A 12,401-nucleotide genomic window follows, 5' to 3' on the forward strand; every position below is an offset into this window, starting at 1 on the left:
AGGAAAGCTGCGGCTCTTCGCTGAAGGAAGCTTAGCTCAGCATTTCTCATCCTTTAAGGTTCAGGACTCCAATTCCCAGAATCCCTCACCTCACGTGCTTTCAAGATGGTGGGCTTCAACTCCCAGAATCCCCCTGATTAGGGATTTATGGGACTTTTATTCATTTGTTTTATTCAGTTTTTTTTTACAACTGAATTTAAATCAGTGAGCTGAAGTCCAGAGGTTTTTTTTTTTTATAATTTGCTAGAGAAATAATTTGACTGAGAAATACTGAGCTACACCATAATCCAGATCTTGAAATGTGGTAATGCCAGTCCGTCAAAACACTTTTGTGGGGAAGCTCTTTTGGAATTTAGCCAAAATCAGCAAGCATGTATAACTGTAATTATTGAGTCTGTCATCTGCACCTCCATAACTGTCTGGTTTGGCTCTGCAACGCAGCAAGACGGACACGGACTTCAGAGGATAATCAGAACTGCAGGAAAAACAATGGCTACCAAGCTGCTTTCCAAATATCTATAGACCCCTCGCATCCTGGACATAAATTGTTTTAACTCCCACCCTCAAAACGACGCTATAGAGCAGTGTTTCTCAACCTTGGCAACTTGAAAATGTCTGGACTTCAAGTCCCAGAATTCCCCAGCCAGCATTCGCTGGCTGGGGAATTCTGGGACTTCAAGTCCAGACATCTTCAAGTTGCCAAGGTTGAGAAACACTGCTATAGAGCACTGCAGACCAAGACAACTAGACACAAGGACAGTTTTTTTCCCCAAACGCCATCACTCTGCTAAAGAAATAATTCCCTCCACACTGTCAAACTATTCCCTAAGGCTGCAATACTATTACGTCTCATCCGTGGCACGACAAAACCGCGCTCGTCAAAATAGCGGTGATAAAATCGCGGCGCTAAAGCCGCGACGTCATCACCGCGCGTCATCACCGCCGCGACAACAGCGCGGCGACAGAAGGGCGCTTTAAAACAGCGCGGCGGCAGAAAGTGGATTTCAATTAAGGTAAGGGTTAGGATTAGGTTTAGGGGTTTGTTTTAGGGTTAGGTTTAGGGTTAGGTTTAGGATGCTGAGTGCTTGGGAATGCGCGGATTTGCCCTCCGCGATTATGTCATCGCGGTAGGGTCGCGTTTTTCCTTAGCGCTTCGAACGGCGCGAATTAGTCTTCGCGCTTATGTCTCCGCGGATAAGGGCTTCGCAGATTTGTGGTGGAACCCTTCTCATCATTCCTATCACCCATCTCCTTCCACTTATGACTGCAGGACTGTAACTTCGTTGCTTGCATCCTTACGATTGATATTAATATTGATTGTTTCCTGATTGCTTATTTGTACCCCGTGACTATCATTAAGTGCTGTATCTGAGGATTCTTGACGAATGCATCTTGTCTTTTTATGTACACCGAGAGCATCGAGAGCCGAGGTGGCGCAGTGGTTAAATGCAGCACTGCAGGCTACTTCAGCTGACTGCAGTTCTGCAGTTCGGCTGTTCAAATCTCACCGGCTCAAGGTTGACTCAGCCTTCCATCCTTCCGAGGTGGGTAAAATGAGGACCCGGATTGTTGTTGGGGGCAATATGCTGACTCTGTAAACCGCTTAGAGAGGGCTGAAAGCCCCATGAAGCGGTATATAAGTCTAACTGCTATAGCTATTGCTATTGCTAGCATCTGCACCAAAGGCAAATTCCTTGTGTGTCCAATCACACAATGGCCAATAAAGAATTCTGTTTATCTGTAAATCCCCGATATATTATTCAGAGAAGCATCCGGTTACCGTTTTTCATTACGGTTTTCCCGAAAGGTTTGTGTCCCTTTAAAATAACAGATTTTCCTGTAAAAGAGACAATTGACAAACTCGCAAGCCATCTCATATAAAGCCATTTTTATTTTTACACTATATACAATACTTAATAGAGACCTTCCGGGTCATCCACATTTTAATCTCTATACACTAGAATTTGACACATACGTCAGCAGAATCAGTGGCTCTTAGGCAGATAATTGAGACATAAAATGTGTTTCATAATTCAAAGCATCTTTATAAAGCATAATTCCCTAGTCATCACCCTTAAAAATGCCTATCCTTAATTCATTTTTGTCGTATTTTAATTTCAGTTTTCCACAAAGAATGCCAAGTATACATACTATTTTCCGCTATTTCTTCTACAGGGAAGCCTGTGAGGTAGATTAAGATAAGGCAGTGGTTAGTCCAAGTGGCCAGTGAAGACAAATTATGATAGGTTTTAGGTAGCTCCACCAGGCCTGCTTTCCAGATCGATTCCTTCCCTGTAATCTTGCAACTGAGTCCCCTTCGGGGGAAAAGGGCGGCATATAAATAAAATAAACATTCAACTATTTAGATCCCATCCCTGTCACCTTGCAGAGATCTAGAGCAGACCCGTCCCCATGCCGACATCTAGGTCCAGGTTCTGTTGTCTCGCCAAGATCTAGATCCAGATCCCACCCATGTCACCTTGCAAAGTTCTAGCTCCATCCCACCCTGTCCTCTTGTAAATGTCTAGATCCGGGTTGCATCTCTGTCCGCTTGCAAATATTTAGATCCTGCTTCTATCCCTGTCGCTTGCAAACTTCCAGATGGTTTCCCTTGCAAACATCCCCACCCCCCAAAGCCTTTATTTTGCATGGCTGAGCATCTTAAGAAGGGGAACTGGGGTTTGCACATATGGATGGCCACCATCTCCATTGTACCTAGATGTGTTGATAACGTTCCTCTTGCAAATGGACGACGAGTGGGAAGGACTCGGCCTTTGAGGTACAAAGTAGTTGCTGTATAATATTCGTGGAGGTTCCACCACAAAACCGCGGAGGACAAAATCGCGCTCGACGAAAGCGCGCATTTGACGTCATCACAGCGCGACGAAAACATCGCGCTGTGATCGAAAAATGTAAAAATAAAGCAAAAACCTTGCCCTAACCCCCCCAAACCTAACCCTAAATCTAACCCTAAACGTAACCCTTAACCTAACGCTAAACGTAACCCTAACGCTCTAAAGCTAACTCTAACCCTTAACCTAACCCTAACCCTAAACATAACCCTTACCTTTATGTGAATCGGCTTGCTTTAATTTTATTTTTATTTCAATTTTTAATTTTTTTCGTCGCGCTGTGATGACGTCAAATGCACGCTTTCGTCGAGCGCGATTTTGTCCTCCGCGGTTTTGACGGGTCACGATTCGTGGAAATCCTGTCCACTTTCTGATATGGAATGGGGGGCTCTGGGGGGCTTTCTAGCAAGCCCTCCCAACTGTAACAACTCATCCTTGTGCTTCACAGCTCTACCTGCTATAGTTTCTACACCTGTGACAAAAACCCTCGTGCAATAAGGCCACATTACAGCCGAGGTGGCGCAGTGGTTAGAGTGCAGTACTGCAGGCTACTTCAGCTGACTGCTAGCTGCAGTTCGGCAGTTCAAATCTCACCAGACTCAAGGTCAACTCAGCTTTCCATCCTTCCGAGGTGGGTAAAATGAGGACCCCAGATTGCTGGGGACGAGAGGCTGACTCCGTAAACTTAAAACTCTGTAAAGCTTAGAGAGGGCTTGTAAAAACACTATGAAGTGGTACATAAGTCTAAGTGCTATTGCTGTTATTGCTATTGGAAAAACCCTTCCATTCAGTGTGAAGTGTCCAGGCAAAAATCTCAGGATTATTCAAGGTTCAAATTCAGTGCCGGTTTAGATTGGCTTATGATCCAAGACAATTCAGAGGATGTTCTGTGTTAATAAAAAACCTTAAGAGATTATCCCTGAGATATAAATTCTATCTCTCTCTCTCTCTCTCTCTCTCTCTCTCTCTCTCTCTCTCTCTCTCTCTCTCTCTCTCTCTCTGTCTATCTCTCTCTCTCCCTACCTACCTACCTACATCTCTCTCTTTACCTAGCTATCTATCTACATCTCTCTCTTTCTTATTTCTCTCTCTCTTTCCTATCTATTTGTCTGTCTGTCTGTCTGCCTGCCTACCTACCTACCTCTTATCTCTCTCTCTTTCCCAACCTACCTATATCTCTCTCTCTACCTACCTATCTACCTACATCTCTCTCTCGCTTTCTTTCTTATTTCTCTCACTCTCTTTCCTGTCTGTCTGTCTGTCTCTTATCTCTCTCTCTCTCCCTCCCCCCCTACCTGCCTATATCTCTCCACCTATCTACCTACATCTCTCTCTCTCTTTCTTATTTCTCTCTCTCTCTCTCTCTATCTATCTATCTATCTATCTATCTATCTATCTATCTATCTATCTATCTATCTATCTCTTATCTCTCTCTCTCTCCCTCCCTCCCTACATCTCTCTCTCTCCCCCACCTACCTACCTATATCTCTCTACCTATCTACCTACATCTCTCTCTCTCTCTTTCTTCTTTCTCTCTTTCTCTCTTATCTTTCCTATCTATCTATCTATCTATCTATCTATCTATCTATCTATCTATCTATCTATCTATCTATCTATCTATATTTGCAGCAAGATAGTAACATAATTGTGGGTGGCTGAGCCACTCCACACCAAACAACAAATCCTAACAGAATAAGTAACCCCTTTGTCCCCCTTCCTGGACAAGGGGTCACAGTCTTTGCTCTTTCTGGATTTCCCACGCTAAAAACGGGGCTTGACCCGGAAGTGTTCGCATTTCTTGTATTTCATGGTCAGTCCATACTGGGGAGTTGTGTCCATCGTCTCGGTGCCGGACAAAGTGAATTCCAGCTTCTGGACCAAAGTGGTCAGGAAGAGGAACACCTCCCATTTCGCAATGCTCTGCCCAATGCATTGCCTTCTGCCCAAGCCGAAAGTCATCACTTTGTCACACTCTGCTCGGTTTATTCCGGTCCCGTCGGTCATGAGAAATCGTTCCGGGTTGAAAACGGAAGGCTCGCTCCAAAGTTTCCTGAAACAGAAAAAAAAACAAAAAACAAATAGAACATCTAACAGGTCAGCGGTGTCAAACTCAAGTTCATTGAGGACCGCATCAGGATTCTGATTGACCTGGGGAGGGCGTGGCCAGGGTAGGCGTGGCTAGCATGACATCACTTGCATCGCGGGCACCTGTGGTGGCCCAAGTGCTCTGCCAGTGAAAACGGGCTCCTGAGCGCCGTTTTCGGCTGCGACAGCCTGCTGCAGCCCACTGCCAGCGAAAATGGAGCTCAAGGGGGCTATGTGCGGCCCTCTTGAGTTCCGTTTTTGGCTGGGACAGCCTCCTGCAGCCCTCTGCCAGCGAAAACGGAGCTCAAGGGGCCCATGTGCGGCCCTCTTGAGCTCCGTTTTTGGCTGGGACTGCCTCCTGCAGCCTTCTGCCAGCGAAAACGGAGCTCAAGGGGGCCATGTGCGGCCCTCTCGAGCTCCGCTTTTGGCTGGGACAGCCTCCTGCAGCCCTCTGCCAGCAAAAACGGAGCTCAAGGGGGCCATGTGCGGCTCTCTTGAGCTCCGATTTTGGCTGGGACTGCCTCCTGCAGCCCTCTGCCAGCAAAAACGGAGCTCAAGGGGGCCATGTGCGGCCCTCTCGAGCTCCGCTTTTGGCTGGGACGGCCTCCTGCAGCCCTCTGCCAGCAAAAACGGAGCTCAAGGGGGCCATGTGCGGCTCTCTTGAGCTCCGCTTTTGGCTGGGACTGCCTCCTGCAGCCCTCTGCCAGCAAAAACGGAGCTCAAGGGGGCCATGTGCGGCCCTCTCGAGCTCCGCTTTTGGCTGGGACGGCCTCCTGCAGCCCTCTGCCAGCAAAAACGGAGCTCAAGGGGGCCATGTGCGGCCCTCTCGAGCTCCGCTTTTGGCTGGGACGGCCTCCTGCAGCCCTCTGCCAGCAAAAACGGAGCTCAAGGGGGCCATGTGCGGCTCTCTTGAGCTCCGTTTTTGGCTGGGACTGCCTCCTGCAGCCCTCTGCCGGCGAAAACGGAGCTCAAGGGGGCCATGTGCGGCCCTCTTGAGTTCCGTTTTTGGCTGGGACTGCCTCCTATACCCTCTGCCAGCGAAAACGGAGCTCAAGGGGGCCATGTGCGGCCCTCTTGAGCTCCGTTTTTGGCTGGGACGGCCTCCTGCAGCCCTCTGCCAGCGAAAACGGAGCCCATTGCAACTTGCTACAAGGGCTCTGAAAAGTCTCTGATTCAGTTCCACACAGGTGGGTCTTTTAAATGTGCAGTAATGTGCTAGTAGCCCTTACTACAACTCTTTCAAGCAGCCGTGTCCGAATGACACCCAAGGCGCCGCGTGGCCCTAAATGCAACCCAGATTTTAATCTACAGCAGTGTTTCTCAACACTTCAAGTTGCCAAGGTTGAGAAACACTGATCTATATAGCATGGAGAATTCTATGATATGGCTCACCTTGGCAAGGAGTTATGGAGCTGTTCTTGGCAATACTTACGGATCGTGATTGACTTGCCATTGGTTCACAAACACGCAGGTATCATTTGGAATGTAGAAGCCATTCAATGCTGTGTCCCGAGTGGTGCTAAAGAGGAAGAAAATATTAAAGTAAGATAACAGACTGGCTGGGAATACGGTGGCTCAGTGGCTAAGACGCTGAGCTTGTCGATCAGAAAGGTAGGCAGTTTGGCGGCTCGAATCCCTAGCGCCGTCTAACGGAGTGAGCTCCCGTGACTTGTCCCAGCTTCTGCCAACCTAGCCATTCGAAAGCACGTCAAAAATGCAAGTAGAAAAATAGGGGCCACTTTGGTGGGAAGGGAACAGCGTTCTGTGCGCCTTCGGCGTTGAGTCATGCCGGCCACATGACCACGGAGAGGTCTTTGGACAGCGCTGGCTCTTCGGCTTTGAAACGGAGATGAGCACCGCCCTCCAGAGTTTGGAACGACCAGCACATGTGTGCAAGGGGAACCTTAACAGACTGGCTAGTATTAATAGAACCACATAGCAATAGCAATTGCAGTTAGACTTATATACCGCTTCATAGGGCTTTCAGCCCTCTCTAAGCGGTTTACAGAGTCAGCATATCGCCCCCACAGTCTGGGTCCTCATTTCACCCACCTCGGAAGGATGGAAGGCTGAGTCAACCCTGAGCCGGTGAGATTTGAACAGCCGAACTGCAGAACTGCAGTCAGCTGAAGTAGCCTGCAGTGCTGCATTTAACCACTGCGCCACCTCGGCTCTCTAGATAACTACATAACTACTCTACATAAATACAGTCGGTTCTTTTGATAAGATTCAATAAACTTTTTTGTAAAAATATAAACATGGAAGTTAAGCACAGAGCAGGCCTAGCCAGGGACAAAACTGTTATCTCTTGCTACTCACAATATTTTCTATGACTCCAGAGTCCCCCATGGGGATGTGTTCGCAGGTCACAACTAAAGCACAATTTGTTGAAACCCAGCTTTCTGAATCTACCCCAATGAGCTGAGTTCAACCACACCAAAACCAGGACAAGTTGCAGTTCACAAGAATTATTATTCAAGTCTGCCCAAAAGGATGTTTTCGACTAAAGTTCAATCTTCATTTGGAGCTAAAGAAGAGTCAAGGGAATTCAAGAGGGATGGTTTGTGGTGACGTATGGATTCTAAGCCGATGACAAGCTTAACTCCACCTCCCATCTCTCACTGCTCTTCTCCCACATATTTGTTCCAAACTCTCTGGAAAAAAAGAAAACTCCTCAGAAGTGATGGTGACATCTCAAGATTCCTCAGATGATCTGGGATCACTTGCCAAGTCCTTTTTGTCATAGGGACCTCTGATTTTCTAACCTTAAGTTGCTCTCCCCTCCCGTTCAATCTTACCAGTGTGGGACTGTGAAGGGAACGAAGGATGAATGCCTGAGCATCTCGTACATAAAGGCTTCCGAGTAAGGGAGCATGGCACGGTCAGATTGCTTGGGGGTCCTTTCCCTTCCGATGATTTGATCTGTGGGTCAGGAGGGAAACAGAAATAAGAGTCAGTTTGGTCTACTGCTGAAGAAGGCGGGAGACGGTGAGTTCAAGTCCCGTGAAAACCAGCTGGATGACTGTGGGCCAATCACTAGGAAACTCTGAGTTCTAGTCTGCCCTTACACATGAAAGCCAACTGGGTGACTTTGGGCCAATCACCAGGAGACTGGGAGTTCTAGTCCCGCTTTAATCATGAAAGCCAGCTGGGTGACTGTGGGCCAATCACCAGGAGACTGGGAGTTCTAGTCCTCCCTTAGACATGAAAGCCAGCTGGGTGACTTTGGACCAATCGCCAGGAAATGGTGAGTTCTAGTCCCACTTTAGTCACGAAAGCCAGCTGGGTGACTGTGGGCCCATCACCAGGAGACTGGGAGTTCTAGTCCTCCCTTAGACATGAAAGCCAACTGGGTGACTTTGGGCCAGTCACCCAACCCATGTTACTGTGGGGAAAACAGGAAAAGGAAGGTGTGTTGGATATATTCACCGCCTTGAGTTATTTGTAAAAAAATAATAAGAGTGAGATACAAATAAGTAAATAAATAAGACCAAAAGATGGATGAAAAGCCAGACTTGGGCGGGGGGTGGGGGAAAGGGGGGGACTTTTTTCAGCAGATCTGGATTTACCTAGTTCTTCTTGAATTCTCCTCTGGATTTCTGGGTAAGTCACCAGATAGAGAAGGCACCAGGATAGAGCAGTAGTGACGGTATCAAATCCTGCACAGAAACAAAAGGAAGAAAAAAGCATTTAAGCATCAGACGTAGAATTGCAGATGGCTCTCGGTTCCTTAGATCAGGGGTCTCCAAAAAAAAAACGGTAAATTGTAAATTTAATGAATTTATATGCTGCCCCATCCCGAAGGATTCTGGGCGGCTTACATAAAAATAACTCTAAAAGAATACAAAAAATATAAAATCAGAAATTTCAAGTGGCCCAGGTTGAGAAACACTGATCTCAAAAGGCCTCCAAAAATCATCTTCTTTTAACAACCCCACAATCCCTTGCAGGGGTGGAGTCTGGGCAACTGAATGCAGCTAGCAGAGTGGTTTACTGCCCAGATGCCCTTCCTGTCGCCAATGCGGAGTTTTATTCTGCAGATATAAACTCATTTTTGCCCAGAGAAATATCTGCCTCTACCTGGGATCGAACTCACAGCCTCCGGATTGTGAGGCAGGAGTTCCACCTCTAGGCCGCCACACCACTCCTACTCAAATGTCCAAATAATAGGGTTAAATTAAATCTGAAGGACTCTATTGGGGAATATATATATATATATATATATATATATATATATATATATATATATATATATATATATATATATATATATATATATATATATATATATATATATATATATATATATATATATATATATATATATATATATATATATATATATGTTACACCCTCCCAAGTTAAAAAATTTCATTTATCCTATGCAGAACTACCCCAGATGAGGAAGATGACGCATTTCCTTCCCATTTATCAATTATATCTTGACCAAAAAAACCAGGGAAGAGACAGTAATGGCTGAGAAACGTAAAACTGGGAGAATGATGAATCTCAGATGGGTTTTGATGGATACAAAGGTTTGTTTTCTTTAAAGGGATTGACACCTGTCAGTTGAATGGATGCTACTGAAATGGTCATGGGAAGGAGAAGAGTACGAGTAAAGCAGAGGTAAGGGAAGAAGGAAGGGGAAGGAAAGGAGGAAGGAAAAAAAGTAGAGAAGGGAGAGAGGGTGACAAGAAAGAGGTAAGGAGAGGAGGATGGAAAGGAGAGAAAGAGGAGGAGAGAGGGTAGGAAGGGGATGAGGAAGAGCAGGAGTAGGAGAAAGGTACAGGAAGAAGGAAGGAGAGGAGGAAGGAGGAAAGTAGAGAAGGGAGGGAGGGAGAAAGGAAAGGGAAAAGAAAGGAAGATGGAAGGGAGAGAAAAGGAAGGAGAGAGGGTAGGAAGGGGATGAGGAAGAGCAGGAGTAGGAGAAAGGTACAGGAAGAAGGAAGGGAAGGGAGAGCAGGAAGGAAGAAAGTAGAGAAGGGAGGAAGGGAGAAAAGAAAGGGAAAATAAGGTGGTGTTATAACAGGAGGAAGGGATGGTAAATAAAGCAACCCAAACTGTATATTATAACCTATTAAATGAAATAATAAATGTATAAGAATGATAAATGCTAAAAAGGGGGGGGGGATTGACACCTGTCAGTTGAATGGATGCTACTGAAATGGTCATGGGAAGGAGAACAAGGAGCTTGCTTTTAGGAAAAGGCCTTCTTACCAGCTGCAAAGAGTTCGTTGACGATACCAACAATTTTCTGATCTTTAAGAGCATCGTTGGCATTTAAATTCGCTTTTTTATCCTGGCAGAAGCTGATGAGGGAGTCCGTGATGTCTCGGATGTTATTCTGCAACAGAGGACCAGAAGGACAGATGTCACATCAACTTCCAGCCCACCCGACTCCCAAATTCACAAAGAAACCAACATCTTTATTTAGATGATCACAGGCCAAACATTATTATTATTATTTTTTGCCTCTAAGTCATTAGGAGTCATTCTCCTCGAGTATTGGTTAACCGTGGTTTGTTGAATAAGCCAGGATTGTCTGAGTCCACATACTCTGCTGACTCGGGTCATATTCAAACCACAGTGTTGGAATTCACACGCCTCATCAAGCCACGATGTGCCTAGTTTGCTTCGCTTAGCATGTTGCTGTGCAAAGTCAGCCATCGTGGTTAACTCAGTGAATAAGAGGTGATCAACTTAAGAAGAAGGAGAGACTTCAACTCCCAGAATTCCTCTGCCGGAATCCTGGGAGTTGAAGTCCACCCATTCTGAAGTTGAGATTGAGATTGAGAAAAATTTAGGCATTAAGGCCAGATATATAACCCGGTTCTACCACAAAACCGCGGACGACAAAATCGCGGTCGACGAAAGCGCGTATGTGACGTCATCACAGCGCGACGAAAAAGATCGAAAGAGATCGAAAAATGTAAAAATAAAGCTAAAACCTTCCCCTAACCCCCCCAAACCTAACCCTAAACCTAACCCTAAACCTAACCCTTAACGTAACGAAAAACCTAACGCTAACCCTTAACCTAACGCTAAACGTAACGCTAACGCTCTAACCCTAACCCTAACCCTTAACCTAACCCTTACCTTTATGTGAATCGGCTTGCTTTAATTTTATTTTTATTTCAATTTTTCGATCTTTTTCGTCGCGTTGTGATGATGTCACATACGCGATTTCGTCGACCGCGCTTTTGTGGAACGCTCTTTTGACGGGTCACGATATAACCCCTTCCAATGCTCCCCTCTAAGCCTTGATCGGTGCCCCGTTTATAATCCTAACCTCTAATGACTCACCTTGTCAAAGCCCTCATGATGTTCTTTCACCAGCTTCTTCATCAGCACGTTGAATCTCCGGTTGAGATCTTTGAAGGTTTCCATGCTTCGGCTGGGAAGATATTGGAGGATTGGGAAGAAATCGGCTGGATTCCCAGAGGCGGCTACCAGGCCGAAGTCATTGTTGATGTCCACGATTTTCAGAAGTTCTCGATCCTCGTGGTTGTAGCGCTTCCCGAAGCACATGGCGCAGATGACGTTGACCACGGAGATGACCATGTACTGGAAGGGCTCGAAGCTCTCCTTCTCTTCCATCAGATCTAGGAACTTCTTGACCAAGTACTCTGCCTCTTGGGAGACGTGTTCCTCCAGCAGGCAAGTCGATGAGTTTGGGCTGGTGGAGCCCGCGAAGGTCTTCAGGGCCGTTTGAGCGAGCCGCCGGCGAACGCGCCAGCTCTCCTCGGAATTCCTCCCGAAGGTGAAGGTCTGGCCATCCCCGATGAACTTGAAGCTGTAGAGGTCGGGCCGCCCGGCGAAGTCGCTCCCTTGCTTGACCAGGGCTTGCTTGATGGTCTCCAAGCCGCTCAGCACCACAACGGGCCTCGCGCCAAGATGGATCAGCATGACGTCTCCGTACTTCTGGCTCAGGCGGGTCAAAGCCAAGTGGGGGTTTTTCCCCAGGTCTAAGATGTTTCCGATAAGGGGGTAACCCCTCGGCCCTCGGAGCTTCCTTAATCCTGCTGGGATCCGTCGGCGGATTTTGAGAAGGAGCAGCAGTAGGCAGAAAACAGCGGCGCAGATCAGGATTTCTGGGGCGGAGACCATGCTTCTGCTGTTGACCAAGGCAGAAGTCATCTTCTGAAATATGATGGTCTCCCTGAGAGCAAAGAAGCAGAGAAGAAAGGAATGGGGTGAGTTTGATATTTCTAGGTCGAATTTTATATTGTGTTCATCTTTTTAACTTCGTAAAAACACTTCTTTAATTTTGCAGAGTAGAATAGAATAGAATATAGACTAGAATAGAATAGCAATAGCAATAGCAATAGCAGTTAGACTTATATACCGCTTCCTAGGGCTTTCAGCCCTCTCTAAGCGGTTTACAGGGTCAGCATATCGCCCCCACAGTCTGGGTCCTCATTTTACCCACCTCAGAAGGATGGAAGGCTGAGTCAGATAGATAGA

The 12,401-nt window shown here is 46.5% G+C and overlaps 1 protein-coding gene across 1 annotated transcript; it reads right to left on the reverse strand.

Moving 5' to 3' along the window:
- Positions 1-4,465: 4,465 nt before the first annotated feature.
- On the reverse strand, positions 4,466-12,119 carry CYP1A1 (cytochrome P450 family 1 subfamily A member 1). The gene is made up of 6 exons (XM_087704052.1): positions 11,241-12,119; positions 10,155-10,281; positions 8,507-8,596; positions 7,736-7,859; positions 6,370-6,456; positions 4,466-4,902 (listed from the first exon to the last, which is right to left on the reverse strand). The coding sequence occupies exons 1-6, from the start codon at positions 12,072-12,074 to the stop codon at positions 4,614-4,616; spliced, it is 1,551 nt and encodes a 516-aa protein (XP_087560178.1). The 5' UTR covers positions 12,075-12,119; the 3' UTR covers positions 4,466-4,613.
- Between the last annotated feature and the right edge of the window lie 282 nt (positions 12,120-12,401).

This window comes from Thamnophis sirtalis, unplaced genomic scaffold, assembly GCF_051295495.1.
Source record: "Thamnophis sirtalis isolate CommonGarterSnake01/CBP01778 unplaced genomic scaffold, rThaSir2_p1.2 scaffold_2, whole genome shotgun sequence".
NCBI lineage: Eukaryota > Metazoa > Chordata > Lepidosauria > Squamata > Natricidae > Thamnophis > Thamnophis sirtalis.

Bases quoted from the DNA above. Each gene is read 5' to 3' on its own strand.
- CYP1A1 (XM_087704052.1), bottom strand. From the start codon at position 12,074: ATGACTTCTGCCTTGGTCAACAGCAGAAGCATGGTCTCCGCCCCAGAA. The intron at 6,457-7,735 runs GTAAGATTGAAC...CTTCCTCTTTAG, and splicing joins CCCTTCACAGTCCCACACTG to CACCACTCGGGACACAGCAT. The intron at 4,903-6,369 runs GTAAGTATTGCC...TTTCTGTTTCAG, and splicing joins TGGCAAGTCAATCACGATCC to GAAACTTTGGAGCGAGCCTT.